The 13,911-nt window shown below is 40.8% G+C and overlaps 3 protein-coding genes across 4 annotated transcripts in view; 1 reads left to right on the plus strand and 2 right to left on the minus strand.

Annotated features, from left to right (window-relative positions):
• Window positions 1-8,443, minus strand: part of lrp2a (low density lipoprotein receptor-related protein 2a) — a 50,014-nt gene extending 41,571 nt beyond the window's left edge. The window contains 11 exon segments of the mRNA XM_068704320.1: window positions 279-398; window positions 504-647; window positions 1,179-1,295; window positions 1,414-1,527; window positions 1,681-1,791; window positions 2,202-2,318; window positions 2,570-2,692; window positions 3,141-3,248; window positions 8,152-8,304; window positions 8,307-8,386; window positions 8,388-8,443. Of these exon segments, the coding sequence (XP_068560421.1) occupies window positions 279-398; window positions 504-647; window positions 1,179-1,295; window positions 1,414-1,527; window positions 1,681-1,791; window positions 2,202-2,318; window positions 2,570-2,692; window positions 3,141-3,248; window positions 8,152-8,304; window positions 8,307-8,386; window positions 8,388-8,443 (1,243 nt within the window).
• Window positions 8,374-11,269, plus strand: zgc:172182 (coiled-coil domain-containing protein 89). Of its 2 annotated transcripts, XM_068704294.1 has the most exons (8): window positions 8,374-8,447; window positions 9,025-9,306; window positions 9,545-10,017; window positions 10,236-10,366; window positions 10,450-10,586; window positions 10,683-10,759; window positions 10,858-10,957; window positions 11,051-11,268. In XM_068704294.1, exons 2-8 carry the CDS (start codon window positions 9,247-9,249, stop codon window positions 11,135-11,137), a joined length of 1,065 nt encoding a protein of 354 aa, XP_068560395.1. In that variant the 5' UTR covers window positions 8,374-8,447; window positions 9,025-9,246; the 3' UTR covers window positions 11,138-11,268. The 2 variants fall into 2 exon arrangements, with proteins under 2 accessions (XP_068560395.1, XP_068560386.1); XM_068704285.1 differs by having other exon boundaries at window positions 10,450-10,759; window positions 11,051-11,269.
• Window positions 11,270-11,309: 40 nt separating this feature from the next.
• On the minus strand, window positions 11,310-13,111 carry LOC137867644 (ATP synthase subunit beta, mitochondrial-like). The gene is made up of 4 exons (XM_068704319.1): window positions 12,878-13,111; window positions 11,986-12,152; window positions 11,616-11,772; window positions 11,310-11,485 (listed from the first exon to the last, which is right to left on the minus strand). Exons 2-4 carry the CDS (start codon window positions 12,022-12,024, stop codon window positions 11,388-11,390), a joined length of 294 nt encoding a protein of 97 aa, XP_068560420.1. The 5' UTR covers window positions 12,025-12,152; window positions 12,878-13,111; the 3' UTR covers window positions 11,310-11,387.
• Between the last annotated feature and the right edge of the window lie 800 nt (window positions 13,112-13,911).

Consider the following 13,911-nt stretch of genomic DNA (forward strand, 5'->3'; position numbering starts at 1 on the left):
GGGGATCGCACTGAAAAGGTACTGCTGAGCCTTTACCTTAGTTTGTCTTGCTTTTGTTGGGCCTAACTGTTGAGCTTTCTGTTGTTATTTTGCCTTGCTTTCTTTGTCAAAGCACTTTGTAAGCTCTGTTTTTAAAGGCGCTATATAAATACAATTATTATTTATAATAATAATAGATTTGACTCTCTATTACATGGAAAAGCATTGAACATCCCAGCTTATTACAAGAATATCAATCGTTGTGCAAACGTAATGTAAAGGCAATGAAGGATATATACCTATACATAAGCGACTGTTGTTGCTGCTGACAATGTATCCAGAAGGACAAGAGCAGATCCCTCCATCAGGGGAAGCATGACAGCGATGCTCACAGCTTAGAGAGGCACATCTCCAGATACCTGGACACAAAAACCACATTAGTGAATGAATACACTTCAATAGCAAGGTTTCTGTGATATTAGATGTCTTAATGTGAAATTGAAACAAGTTGTGTTGGTACTAACTGCAGTTGTGCCCAGCAGTGCTGTTAGTTTCATCTTCTCCTTCGGGGCAGTGAGCCGTTCCATCACACAGCTGATCAATGGGGATACACAGGCCAGAGGATGGACAAGGCCATTCTCCTGGGTAGCACTCCCGCGGTACATTTTCTGCAGAAAAAACAATTTATCTTTATCTGTACAGGCTTACACATAGAAAAGGGAAAACACAACAGCAGATAGTTTTAGTGGGCAAAGTATGTATTGATAGGTTGCCTTATCTCCACCAGGAATGTGCTGCTGATCTTAAGAAAATTGTGACTAGAACTTTGTTGTCAGGGAAATTACTGTCACTTTAAATCGACACAGGGGAATGGAGCTTTGAGGGGGTCACATGGGGGCTCAGAGGGCTTCTGCAGCCCATCCTCTAAAAACACACACTCTTCCCAGCCGTGTGGAGGAATTCTAAAGCCCTTTGGGGGGCTGCGTGATCTTGTGCCACAAAGAGGCATTTGAATAACACACTTAAAGGAGCACAGACATAGCGTCTTGCTAGCCCGAACAAACCATGGAGACTGGAGATGAATCAGGTTCACACAGAGAGCTTGAGTTGTTACACATTCTAGTGTTCTTTAAACATTCATATTTCTGGACCTTACAGCAAAAAATAACATGATTTATGTCAAGTGGTTATATACCTACCACAGCCTTTTTCATCCGCATTGTCCTCACAGTCATCCTCTCCATCACAAACCCAGACTTGGTGTATACAGCGGCCAGTAGGGCAGGTGAAGTAGTTCCCTCTACATGTAGGATATGCTGCCGGTGAAGTGGAGAATATCAATGCAGAGAAAAGATCAGACACATTTATCTGGATGAAGATAAGAGTTATGACACACTGGGGGGGTTCGATGGTAGAAAGACAGAGGCTACATACTGCAGTTTAGCTCATCACTTCGGTCTCCACAGTCATCATCATGGTCACAGACGTAGCGTTGAGGAACACACACCCCATTGTGACACGGGAACAGGCCCGTGTTGCAGCGCTGTGCTAAAAAGAACACAACAGAAGAAGACAAATACATCGATTTGGTGATGATGTCAGGCTATGGATGCCATTGCTTTTTAGGTTGCACTTTATGGGAGGCTCAACAATGAGTTCTACGTGAACAGTTTATCACAAAAAAAATAAATGACTTCTTACTGCAATTTGCCTCATCAGAGCCATCTCGGCAGTCAGGTGTCTGGTCACATCTCTGGGTCCGGTTATAGCAGGCCCCATTAGCACACTTCAGCTGTGTGCACTCGGGGTAATCTGAAAGATGAAATCATCATCAGGGCCACGCTAAGCACTCAAATCCCCCTGACAACTGTGCTCGCTTCAGCTTTTAAAACGTGAAAAGCTCGGTGAATGGGAAGGATAAGAGACGAAAATTTAACACCACCACCATAACAACAGCAGACGCCACAGCATTCTTTATGCCATTGTGAGATTACCGCAGTGTGTAGTGCTGTGAGTTTACCATGTCGGCACAATAATAGCATAGCAGCTGAACTTCAGCTTGACTAATCCACCAAGGAATCTGCAATCAACCTCTGACAACAAGTAGCATATTGTGGCCAATTCTGTCAGTCAGCGAGCCTCTTAATCTTAACAAATTGATTAAAATGCCACAGGAGCCTGACATACTAAAAAAAAGGAAAACCACCCCGAAGAAGACTTACGGCAGTCTATCTCATCAGAGCCATCTGAGCAGTCTGCCAGACGGTCACATCGGTATTCTCCTGGGATGCATGCCCCGTTACTACAGCTGAACTGCCCACTGGTGCACGTCCTTCCAGCTGGGAACGGATTGGAGAGGGACATAGAAAGGTTTTATTCACATAGTTCTTATATGAACTTAAACTTGTATCTTCTTGTACTGTATATAAAGGTATTTAACAGGCACCTAATTCCTTAATATCCTTTGGCAGATATATATATCTTAAAGATCTTATTGTTCAAAATACAATTAGAATAAAAACTTGGATATTTTCCGCAAAACATTTATAAGCGCCCCTGAAGAATTGCTAATATTGTAAAATGTACTTACTGCAGTGGTGCCTCTCGTCTGAACCATCCTCACAGTCCTCCTCATCATCACACACCCACATAACAGGGATACACTCGCCGTCACTCAAACATGTGAAATGGCTGTCATCACATGTTACCTGAGCTGTGTTAATACACACAGACCATTTCATTATTTACAGTTGAGTGTAATCCAGCAGTGGAAAGCTACTAGGTGCATTTGCTCAAGTACAGTACACAAGTAGAATCTTGAAGTTACTCGTGCATTACTTAAGTGTTTTCATGCTATGCTAGTACGTATATACTTCTGCTCCACTAAATGTATGCAGAAGAAATCGTAGGCTATTTTATATTTGACACAATTTTACGGCACTAACGTTACTAGTTACCTCACAGATTAAGATTTTATACAAAACATAAAATCAACTTGTAAAATATGATGGATGCACTAAAGATCATTTACTTAATTTAATTTAAGAAAATGACCTGAGTAAGTCTTCCACCACTGCTGTAATTCAGTTTGGAATGACATATCCAAGAAGCATTATAATAAATATCCCAATGCCTACAGTGCAATATAATGAGAAACTCACGGCAGTCGTGTTCATCAGAGTCATCCACACAGTCTGATGTGCCGTCACAGTGCCAGTCTCCTGGTATACATCGACCTGTCGCACAGCGGAACTGCCCCAACTCACATCCTAAACACAATTCAAATTCAACATGATTCAGTGCTAGATTTCAAGCTTATTCTTACATGCAATAACAACTTTTATCCACAGTTATCCATCAATGTTTTGCCATTTTATTGTTGATTGCAATATTATTATTATTACTATCACTGTTATTATTCTTATTCAATTATGTCCAAAAAGTGTCATTCTGCACATAATAAAATATCCCAAAAAAAAAAAAATATATATATATATATATAGATATATATATATATCTATATATAGATATATATATATAGATATATATATATATATATATATATATATATATATATATATATATATATCTATATATATATATATATTAAATACTCTACGTTTATTTATTTTTTTAAAACAGGGTGTAAGGGGGTAGGGATGCCTTCCCCTGATGAAGCATGTTGTTAGAACATTGACAAGCCGTGGAGACAAGCGTGCCAGCCATCCCCCTGACAGTTACACTATCTTCACCACACTCATCCCGAGCTTCCTTTTGATGTTCCCGCTGAGTGGCATCTGTAGAGATAAGGTACCACCACTCTACCTTCCCTGACGTTTTCCAGAAGAGATTGATTCAGGCAGCATAGTTCAGTGGCAGAGCACTTCATCAGACCCGTGCAATTCTGATTGTCTCTCTGACAGCCTGATTTATGGTGCGTGCTGTTCCTGTCCAGTCTGAAACGTAATTGGGATAAATAGTGGTACTGGGTGGTACCGCAAGCATTTCAATCTAAATTCTTCGTGAGAAGAGCTGTGAGGTGGTGATTGGTGGTGCTCGCTTGGGGTTGGTGGTCTATCTCTGGTCTGTCTTATCCAGCATTTTGGAAACATTCTTCCTTCTTAATAAAATAGCTGCCTACAGCTACACAACATATTGGGGTTAGTTAGCTCAAATTAAATCCTAAAGTACACCATAGCTATAGCTCTACTATTCCACTACGACAGCTTGAAGTTACTACAGTTACAAGGAATTATAGACAAAAGCAGTGACAAAAAAAATGTATGGCTATACAGCTGGGCACAAAATATAATGTCTTAAAAGGTAAACTACCAAAAATGAATTGCCTACAAACCTGTTGGCAAAGGAGGTTTATATCTCCTTTATGTAATGTTCTCTTTTAAAGGTGGATCACTTCCACAACAGTTGTTGCCTGTACTAGTGCACTAAAACACATCCGCTCCAATCAAGAATTCTTGTCTCAGATTAATTAGCCAGCAGCACACCAACCCAGCAAAACAAGCTGCATATTTAACTCCTTCAGCAGCTTTCCAGAAGGCAAAACTTTTTTTTTTCCTGCTCAGTTTACTAATGATAAAATTGCTCACAACTTGCTCAAAGGGAGCCTTTGTTGCAAGGCAGTGATCCCAGAGGTTTCAGCATCATCTATAGCATGGCAGCAGGATTGCATACAGTATACAAACTGCTCAGACATGCTGCTCTATTTAACAAAAATACAATATGTCCCTCGACAATGACAGGCGGAATCAATACATTAAAGTCTTAAATGTCCAGACAATACTATTACTATTACTTAAAAATATGTAACAATAAAATTAAATAATTAATTACCTAAACAAATGAATGAAATAGCACTATCTAAATCCTTCTTTGGAAAAGATCAAGATGGTTATAGCTGCCATGCATTCAGACCTAGGTTGATAACTTAAAACCACATATGTCAAGGAGAAACCAATCTGCTGGAGGCTTTCAAATGCAGCCAGTGTTTCCTGACAGTATTACTTCTGGGAAAGGTGACAGATACACTGAGGCTGAACCTTTCAACGGCACTATTTTTTGCGAGGGTTCTTCTTACATTCTGAAAAGAACGTCTTCTTTGTAACTTTTCCTTAATCCTGAAATTTCTGTCTTCATCATGACAAAGTCACAATTTCACAGTACCAAATCATTATTAGAGAAGATAAAAGCCAGGCTAAACAGTGCAAATCTGCTATTAAGAAGGTTTAATCTGAGACGGAATATAGGGCTTTTTTTTATTATTAGTTTATTGTTTAAGTTTTCCTTTTACTTCTTTCTAGACTTGTCTTTCCTAATTAGCAACTTAAACCCACAGCAGGAGAGAGCACCGCACTATCCATGCAGGAAGATAAGGACGCCCTACTATTGCCCAACAAAGAAGAGTAGTAGAGGAATTTTCATTAGAATGAAGCCCGTCATAGGCCTTAAACCCCACTGTGAAATTACAACAGCACAAAAGAGGTGCCAGCAGGGATGCAAACTCATAACTGGAAGTGTCACCCTAAAAAAACACTCAGCAGAAAGCAGAGTACAGTAAGGCTTACTTCCTGCGATAAGGTAAAACAAAAGTGGAACATAAGCTCCCCTCTCATGGCCACCCATTAAGAAAACACCTGTTCACAACCACTGAAACATCTCTTTCTTGTCACGTGGGGCGCCTGAAAGCTTTCACGCCGTCTTGTTTTGTTGGCGCAGCGCTCCACACTCGCTGAATGTGTGTGGAGAAAAGTAGAGAAAAAACGGCTGCTGGCAGCATGAAATGCTGGACCCGTCCATTGCTGTCAGAGCGAAGTGCTGCTGCCTATTTCATATGGAAATCAATGCAGCAGAATGCAGTCAATTGCCAAACAAGTGACTTCGGCTCTTACGGCTACACACAAAACAGTGAAAAAACGGAGGAGCCTTGGCAGTGGGAGCAAAAGGGAGGAATAAATAGAGTGTGGAATAAAGCCTCGGTCTGGTTAGAATTGAGGAATACTCAACATGATTTTTGGTACGTGCCTTAACAAGAGCATGAGTGAAAAGAATCATAAATGAAGTTGTCACCATGCAACGAGACAGTCACTTGGACATCTTATTTTTCCTATGTACAGCGAGTCACAGTTGTTTACTGGAGGCGAAACTCCATCATCGATGCGTCAGTAACCTAGAAAGAGGAAGCTGCAGGACAAGAAAGGATTTGCTCTCGATTTGTGCCAAATGTGTTCCTGTTTCTAACGCAGAGTAACTGTTGCACCAGGATTTACCAGAAAGGAGCTGGCATGCGTGAGGTTTAACTTGCATGTGCAGGCCAAGTTTGTGTGTCTTGAAAAGTTTGGACACAACAGTAATTACAGACTCAAACTAAAGATAGGTGTGATCAAACAAGACAGTCCAGCCTGACCTAAATAGTAGCAGAACAAACATGTCTGTTTTAATTATTGTCTTTGATAGTGATAGAAATAAAAACTTAATTTCTAACACCATTAAAGTTCTTACTGTGCAGTTAATATGTTATTAAGATTACACTAGCAAATGATTAATGAAAGAAAACAACTTAATCTAGTGACAAATATGTCCGGAACAGCAAAACATGGCAGAGGATAGTTTAACAAATCAGCACTTTGAAATCCACATATTAACTATTAATGCCAGTGTCAGCATTCTGCAGCAGAATATCAAGCCAAAGAGCTGGATAATGTGTTACAGAAGGTCATGGAAGAAACAATTATCAAACTAAAGGATTTTTGTGGAGGATCAAGCAGAGATTAGGGAAAGTATCCTGTCCCCTCATAGTAAGACGACATAAATATAGTGACACATCTTTCGGTCTGATTCTCACACCAGCAGAAGCACTTGATACTCTGTATAACATGGAATGGATATTGAAAATTCAGGTCAAAGATAAATTACTTTTTGAACTGTATTAAAACAGTCTACGTCACTGTCTGTTAATCACAACAAATCCAAGCTAATGATCACCGTGAACGTGCTGACAAAGTCTACTGAGAGTCTGCCGTTTTAGTCCAGTCATCATTTTATACACCTGATTTGTTATCAGCAAATGTTAGCTACAAGTAGGCCTACTGCGACTGCTGTAATTCTAAGGAAATGCCAAGTGAATTTTTTAAATGCTGCAGTCTCACTGTCAACACTGTTATGTTGTCTTTTGGCATAGACAGTCTAGCTTTGTTGCTTTTGTGAGTCTTTTAGCCAGTGAGGAAATAAGTCCAGCATATTTTAAAATAAAGAGAAAGAAAGACAGAAAGCCATAACCATGACCTTACTCTTGGTACAGTTTTTTACTTAACCGGTTCCATTCTGCAGCAGCTGCAGTGTAATTAGTTGCTTGATTCACACTAAGGAGCTTACATACTAAGGGTTGAGCAAAAAGAAAGCAGATTACAATTTGAGAGGTAGGATCTAGCTGGGCTATGAACACAAGAGACAAACACACGGCTGTCACGAATAAAGAACAGTATGTGAGCATTTTGTCTGTCTCCCTCAATAACATGAGAAAATGAAGCTCTTCCTCAAGCTGGAATCAAATTCAAATCAAGTGGTTTGCAGCGTAAAATCTGCTCCACTGAATGAGATTTGTACCAGCAGCTTTTCAGTCCTCACAGATTGTCTGTAAGTCACATGCTCTTTTCTGTTACCTAGCAACAGTACAGCTCAGGCAAAAGTTCCTCAAGAGAACTTCCAATCTGTCTGAGGGAGGCTTTGTGCTCAACCTTTAAAGTAATACTATGTGGCAAAACGTTTAGCTCTCCATCCAGAATAACATTACCTGGTGGCCACACTTTAGAAGCACTGGAGGCGATTGTGTAGTTCCATTATAATCATCATCAAGGTTATTCCCATGTGTTTTGGTTAAATCATCCTGTTTGAGTGCCATCAAACTGTTACTAATCGAATGGTTACTTCACTGATAATAAACACAGAAGCATTTTAATCCAGCAACAATTAAATTCCCCTGCACAGTGTGTGGTTTGTTTTTGATGAGCAACAAGTGCACTGAGTGAATCACTTAGTAGCACAACAACTCTGCAGGTCCTCAATAAATCATTCAGCTGACAGCCTGTTGGGGTGGGGGGGGGGGGGGGGGGGGGGAGAGAGAAGAAGGGTAGAAGGAACAACAATCTCACTACTTACCTTCAGAGTGGCACAATCTAACACAGCATATGAAGACGAGAAAGAGTTGAAGTAGCAGTGCTCTCCACATTCTGGCTGGTCCGTCCAGCTCCGCTGTGCAGATGGAGGAGCTGTAGGGACTGTGGGGCTGGGATGCTGTTGCTTTCTTCTGTCTGTCTTTCTTGGCCCGTTAGTTGATGAAAAGGGGCGTGCACAAAAGCCGGGACAGAGTTGCATACGGGACAGACCGCTCCCCCTGCAGCCTCGGCCCTCCGGATAATTCCCTCTGGCCCAGGAATCTGCATAATGTCATGCAGGTCCGACTTTCCCCGAGTGCCAGTGATTTTTCACTCACAGCGGGCTATTACCACTGTGTGTTTTCGCTCAGTGCCGAATTAGCAGTCTGCATTGTGGTGTTTGATTGGAAGATAATGATGATGGTAGTAATACAAACATTAAACAACGACACGCTTTGAATTACGGTGTCCTAAAGGCCCGGACGAGTCACCGTAATCCCAATGTCTCTAGTTAGCTTGTTGCATGTTTTAGACACACTTCCCAACACCAAGCTTGATATAGCCGTAATAAATGTTCATGTATACATAATATATAGATGAAAGTGCCATAAATGTCCATCAATTCATCGATAACGGGTACGTTGGGCACATTATTGGCCCCGTGGGGATATTTCCCAATAGATTTTGTGAATAAAACAATTAGCGTTAAGAACCTAAATCGCACCGCCCAATTCTCAAAAATTATGTCAAAAAGTCAACTGCCAGTAAATTAAGCAACGTCAGATGGAAAAAAAAATGTACCAACGTGAAACAGGATTCAAGCAACACGAGAAAACTAACGTTAGTTCACCAATTCCACCATGCTTTATTTCCACAGATGGTCCCACACTAATCAGCAGCCCAACATCTCCATCGTGCGGCCGAGCATGGGCACGTGCGTTACGCCTGCCGCCGTTACTGAATCACGATGCTGCCATTGGCAACCGAGAAACGGAAACTTGGGAGAAATGTGGAACCGCATCCTTGAGCAGAAAAATAAGTTGTTGTCAACGTATAAAACCGGGAGGAAGCGCTCTCTTCATTTGTAAGTTTACTCGTTATGGCAACTCCACAGAGGAACGCAGAAAACTTCACCAAGATGGAGGGCAACATGACGGAGGTGTGTAAAAGTTATCGAGGACAACTGTACATACAATCTGTACATATTAGATACATTAGCTTATTGTAGATGTTTTGGCATGCGTGTCACATAAATAACAATACATAGCAATTACAGTGTCATTACATAGTTTTTCTTCGAGTGTAAAATGTCTCCTTCAGTTCATATCTTGATCTCAATTCTCTGAGATGTATCATCTAAATGTTTTAACACATTGCTTTTTTCCCCTTGTTCCCAGCATATGGACAGTATTCGGAAGTCACTGGAGAAACATTGCAGCCTTTCTACGGAGGATGCAACGGAGACAGGGATGCTGCGATCCAGAATAGATGAACAGTCGAGTCTAATTTGCATGTTGAAACAGAGAGCAGATCAGGAGCTTCTGAGATGTCAAGCCCTGCAGCAACTCAATGCAGACCTGGAGGGCCAAGGAACAGACTGCCAGAAGGAACTGGACGGGGAAAGAAAGAAAGCAGAGCTGTTAGAAAAGAGGTTTATGGATTTAGCGGCCAACAACCAAGCGATTATTGTATTCATGGATGACTACAAGAAGCAGAATGCCCAGTTAAAGCTGGAAAACAAGCAGCTGCAGTCGGAGAATGAAACACTTTTCTCCCAAAAATTACATGATAACGAAGTGTCTGTTCAAAAACTGGAGCGAGAAATCAAACAGCTGACAGAGAAATACTCAAATAAGGAAAATGAATATCGGTAAGAAGAAAAACTAGTCAGTCAGTGCTGAAAGTCAATCTATTGGTCGACTCACAGAAAATTAATCAACAGCAATTTTGATCATCTTTGAATCTCATTTATCCAGTAAAACTTCCAACATTCACTGGTTTCAACTTTTTAAAATGTGAGCATGAGATGTTTTTTTCTGTTTTATTCTAAATTGAATACCGTTGCTTTATTTTACATCCATCATTAAGAGAGAAATTATCCAGATGCCAGTCAAAACTCCTGGAACAAACCACTCAGCATCAAGCCAAACACGCGTCGCTACTTAATGAACTGCATGATGCTCAGCAACAACAAAGAGAGGCTGCAGAGATGTGCAATGGTGGGTAGTCAACGTTGTATCATTCTCTGAAATGCTACAAAGTACAAGCACTTGTAAACTTGTGGCCTTCTCTCCGCAATCAGACCTCAAGACGAAGCTACAAAAGGCTGAAGAAGAGCATGCTTTGAGGAAAATTAACTTGAGCGAAAGCATAACAAGCCTTGCCAAAGAGAGGGACAAATTACTGCATCTGTCTATGGAGAGAGGGAAAGTAATACAGGTGATTGAAGAGAGTATTCTTTTTTTGTCCTCGCTGAAATCAAAGCTCTGCACAGATGAGCCAACTGCTTCACGTACAAATTGCTCTCAAATACAGGAGAAACAAGAGGAAATTCAGCAACTGGAGATCAAATGGAAAGAAGAGAAAAAAGCCCGGGCCCAGGCAGAGGACAGGTAAGTTGTGCCTCAACAACTCACTCCTGCGCTAAAAAAAAAACCCTGAAGGATAATAAGTATTTGTCCCTGACTTTATGTCCCTGACCGTACCTCAGGTTTGAACAGGAAGCAGAAGCTGTTAATGCAGAAGTTAAAGTGAAGCTGATCCAGTCTGCTCTGGATGAATCCAAATCAAAATACGGAATGCTGAAAGAGGTTTGCTGAAAACTGCAACATTAGAATGTGTGATTGTCGGTGGCCCATGTAGGGCTCAGAACATGCTTAACATATCTGCCATTATTTTTACAGGATTTTGAAGCCTTCAAAGATCACAGCACCAACCTTCTTCTACGAGAAAGAGAGTTAAATAAGAAGCTTCGCCACATGATGGGCTAAACTTTAGTATTATGGAAGTGTTGTTTTCTCACCAATGTTTTCATTAAAAAAAAAACTATTTTCACCTCCAGTGTTTGTTCAGTGCTAACGATGAAAATAAGGAAAATCTGTGACAAAAAAATATGTATATTACAATGTTTATTGTAATTATTTTTAATCTTGTCTTCACCTTTCCAAATAAATGGAAGAACAACATAACATACTTGATACTGTACAAATGTTTATCTCACAAATCCTACAGACACATCACTTAAGAATGCTCCTCTGCCTGTTTCTCAGTCTTTTGGATTCCTTCTTCGATGGGACCCACCATGTAGAAAGCTTGCTCTGGCAGGGCATCATATTCACCTTGAAGAGTAAAAAGAATAACCATTACCATCAAATATCCATTTAGTTTATCTCATTCAGAAAGGTTTTGCATGAATTATCAGGAAAAAGACATCTGCAAGTAATGAAAAATCTATTTGGCATTGCATACCTCTGATCCGGGCTTGGGTGAACCTAAAGATGTTGTCAATAAGAAGTACGTCCCGTCCCTCCTGATCACGGAAGTATTTGGCAACAATCAAACCGTTAAGAGTGACTCTGGCACGGCCACCGAGGGGCTCATTCATTTGACCGTACACCAGGGCTACCTGAGGACGTGAAGACAAGAATCACCCGGGGAGTTTAGCATGAGATTACACTGAGCAAGAGATCTACATGAATCCATCAAAACTGATAAACTACATGTTACACACTGTGCTGAAGTCTCCTGAGTAAGGCAAGCTAAATAGTGTTTCACCAAATCTGTTGACAACAAGAGAAATATAGAATAACTTCAGCATCATGATCATCTCAACACTTACTGTTGAGACGCCTCTCATCACTGGGTTCTCTAATGACATTCATGATCCTGCTCAAGGTCTCATGGCCCACAGGGATCCTGATGGGGGGGCTCCGGTGTCCAGAACCTTTGGACCGTGGACCAGACCCTCTGTGCCATCCATGGAGATCATCCCAGCTGTATTTTCACCTGAAGAAGCCCATGAGGAGAAACACTTTAAATTTCATAACAGACATCCAAATACTGACCCCAGTGCCCATTCGCCGATGCTGTGCCACCTCCAGCGATATCGGCTGAAGAGATGTCTGCCCTTCTCTCCAGTATAATAGGATTATAACATGGCTTGTGGTACTCAAAGCGCCCCAAAAAATACATTTGAATAACTCTACAGCAATGTCTCTTTCCAGAAATCATGACCCTGTTACTCAAAATAATCCATAGACCTTGTGAGTAGTTTCATGGAGGAACTAAAGCAGACATCTCCACGGCAGATATCTCCAAAACTATAGACAACTCACACCAAAACAATCTAGGCTGATAAATAGCACTACAGGTCAGAGGGAATAAGTATTTTTAAATCATCCTAAATCTATAAAGGCAAATAAACAAAACGTATAACACAGTTCCACATGTTGGTGCTTCAGGATAGCATTATGTTTTGTTGCCAGAGGCTGAAAAGTTCTCAGTGTGTGAGACATCGACTTGTATTCTGTTTGTAGTCATTGATTGGAAACACCCAGGCGACTGGATCCTACAACGTCTGATTAAAGTAACAATGTGTCCAAAGAACTACTGCAATTAAATACAAATCCCGACTGATCGCAGAATGAAGACACTTTATGGCCAGTTTGAGGTCTGACCCCCTGAGCATGTATTCATTTGCGTTAAAGTCAAAATACTGTTAATTTACTCACTCGAAGAAAGAGCCGCATGTCTCCCACTGATTGTTTTTAGAGAGTTGATCCTGGGTTTAAAAGCCTGCAGAGGCTCGCTGCAGAACCGTCACACAGCATCCAACATGGTTAAGATGGCTGAAGTGGAATATACCTATAGATTTTACACACACACACACACACACACACACACACACACACACACACACACACACACACACACACACACACACAGCTGTGAGCGATCCTGCGCCGCTCAACCAAGCGGGCTGTCTGAGCATGCGCGGTCCGTCGTTTTCTTATCACCTCATTTACAGAAAGAGGGCAGCACAAACCAAACCCACTTTGTAGGATCCCCACAATTTCTCCTTCTGTTGTTGCTGCTGCCCTTGTGCTGCATTATGATTCAGAATTAGTGTTCATTTCTTTAAGGAAGATATACATTATCATGAATTTGGTAAGAAAAAACACTACTATAATGGAAATAAAATATTGTGGATTTTATGCCTGCATATTCTACCTTCCTGTTACAGAGGACCATAGTGTGGAGTTTTGTGTTTTCTAACCGCTCTCTCCTGCAATATTGTCACACAACTTCTCATATGGTATACTCTCCAACGTTTTGTGATTATAATTCATATGAGGAGTTTTATGAAAAATGGTACATAGCTAGAACATTAAAAAAAAAAATGTAATGTATACCCAATAGCAGGTTGTTTTCAAAGCATAAGAGCTTGGTAATCTGGTCATTCAGCAAGAAGTCAGTTTTATTCAAAAAGAGGTGTTCAATTTGCACACCGCTCTAAGCTTCTCTAATTGCCAGTATCACAAGCAGAATGGGGAACGTAAACAAAAGCATTCAGTCAGTGATAGACGCTCATGAAAGACAACCTATATTCACAATAATCTTCACAATTTACAAATGTTGTTGCAGCATATAGGAACATTATGAATGGATGTCATTCATCATATAGAGCAAAGTGACAGGCTGGATTTTGCCAAGCCATCATTCAGTGCAACATTCCTTTTGTGTCAGAGAGTCTCCTCTAATTACT

Source organism: Cebidichthys violaceus, unplaced genomic scaffold, assembly GCF_023349555.1.
Source record: "Cebidichthys violaceus isolate CVI_PGR_0920_01 unplaced genomic scaffold, fCebVio1.0.p SCAF_11, whole genome shotgun sequence".
NCBI lineage: Eukaryota > Metazoa > Chordata > Actinopteri > Perciformes > Stichaeidae > Cebidichthys > Cebidichthys violaceus.

Excerpts from the sequence above, each read along its gene's own strand:
- LOC137867644 (XM_068704319.1), bottom strand. The coding sequence starts at position 12,024 with ATGTCATTAGAGAACCCAGTGATGAGAGGCGTCTCAACA. Across the intron at positions 11,773-11,985 it reads TGATGAGAGGCGTCTCAACA|GTAGCCCTGGTGTACGGTCA; the intron begins GTAAGTGTTGAG and ends TCACGTCCTCAG. Across the intron at positions 11,486-11,615 it reads CACCCAAGCCCGGATCAGAG|GTGAATATGATGCCCTGCCA; the intron begins GTATGCAATGCC and ends TTACTCTTCAAG.
- zgc:172182 (XM_068704285.1), top strand. The coding sequence starts at position 9,247 with ATGGCAACTCCACAGAGGAACGCAGAAAACTTCACCAAGATGGAGGGC. Across the intron at positions 9,307-9,544 it reads TGGAGGGCAACATGACGGAG|CATATGGACAGTATTCGGAA; the intron begins GTGTGTAAAAGT and ends CCTTGTTCCCAG. Across the intron at positions 10,958-11,050 it reads AATACGGAATGCTGAAAGAG|GATTTTGAAGCCTTCAAAGA; the intron begins GTTTGCTGAAAA and ends TTATTTTTACAG.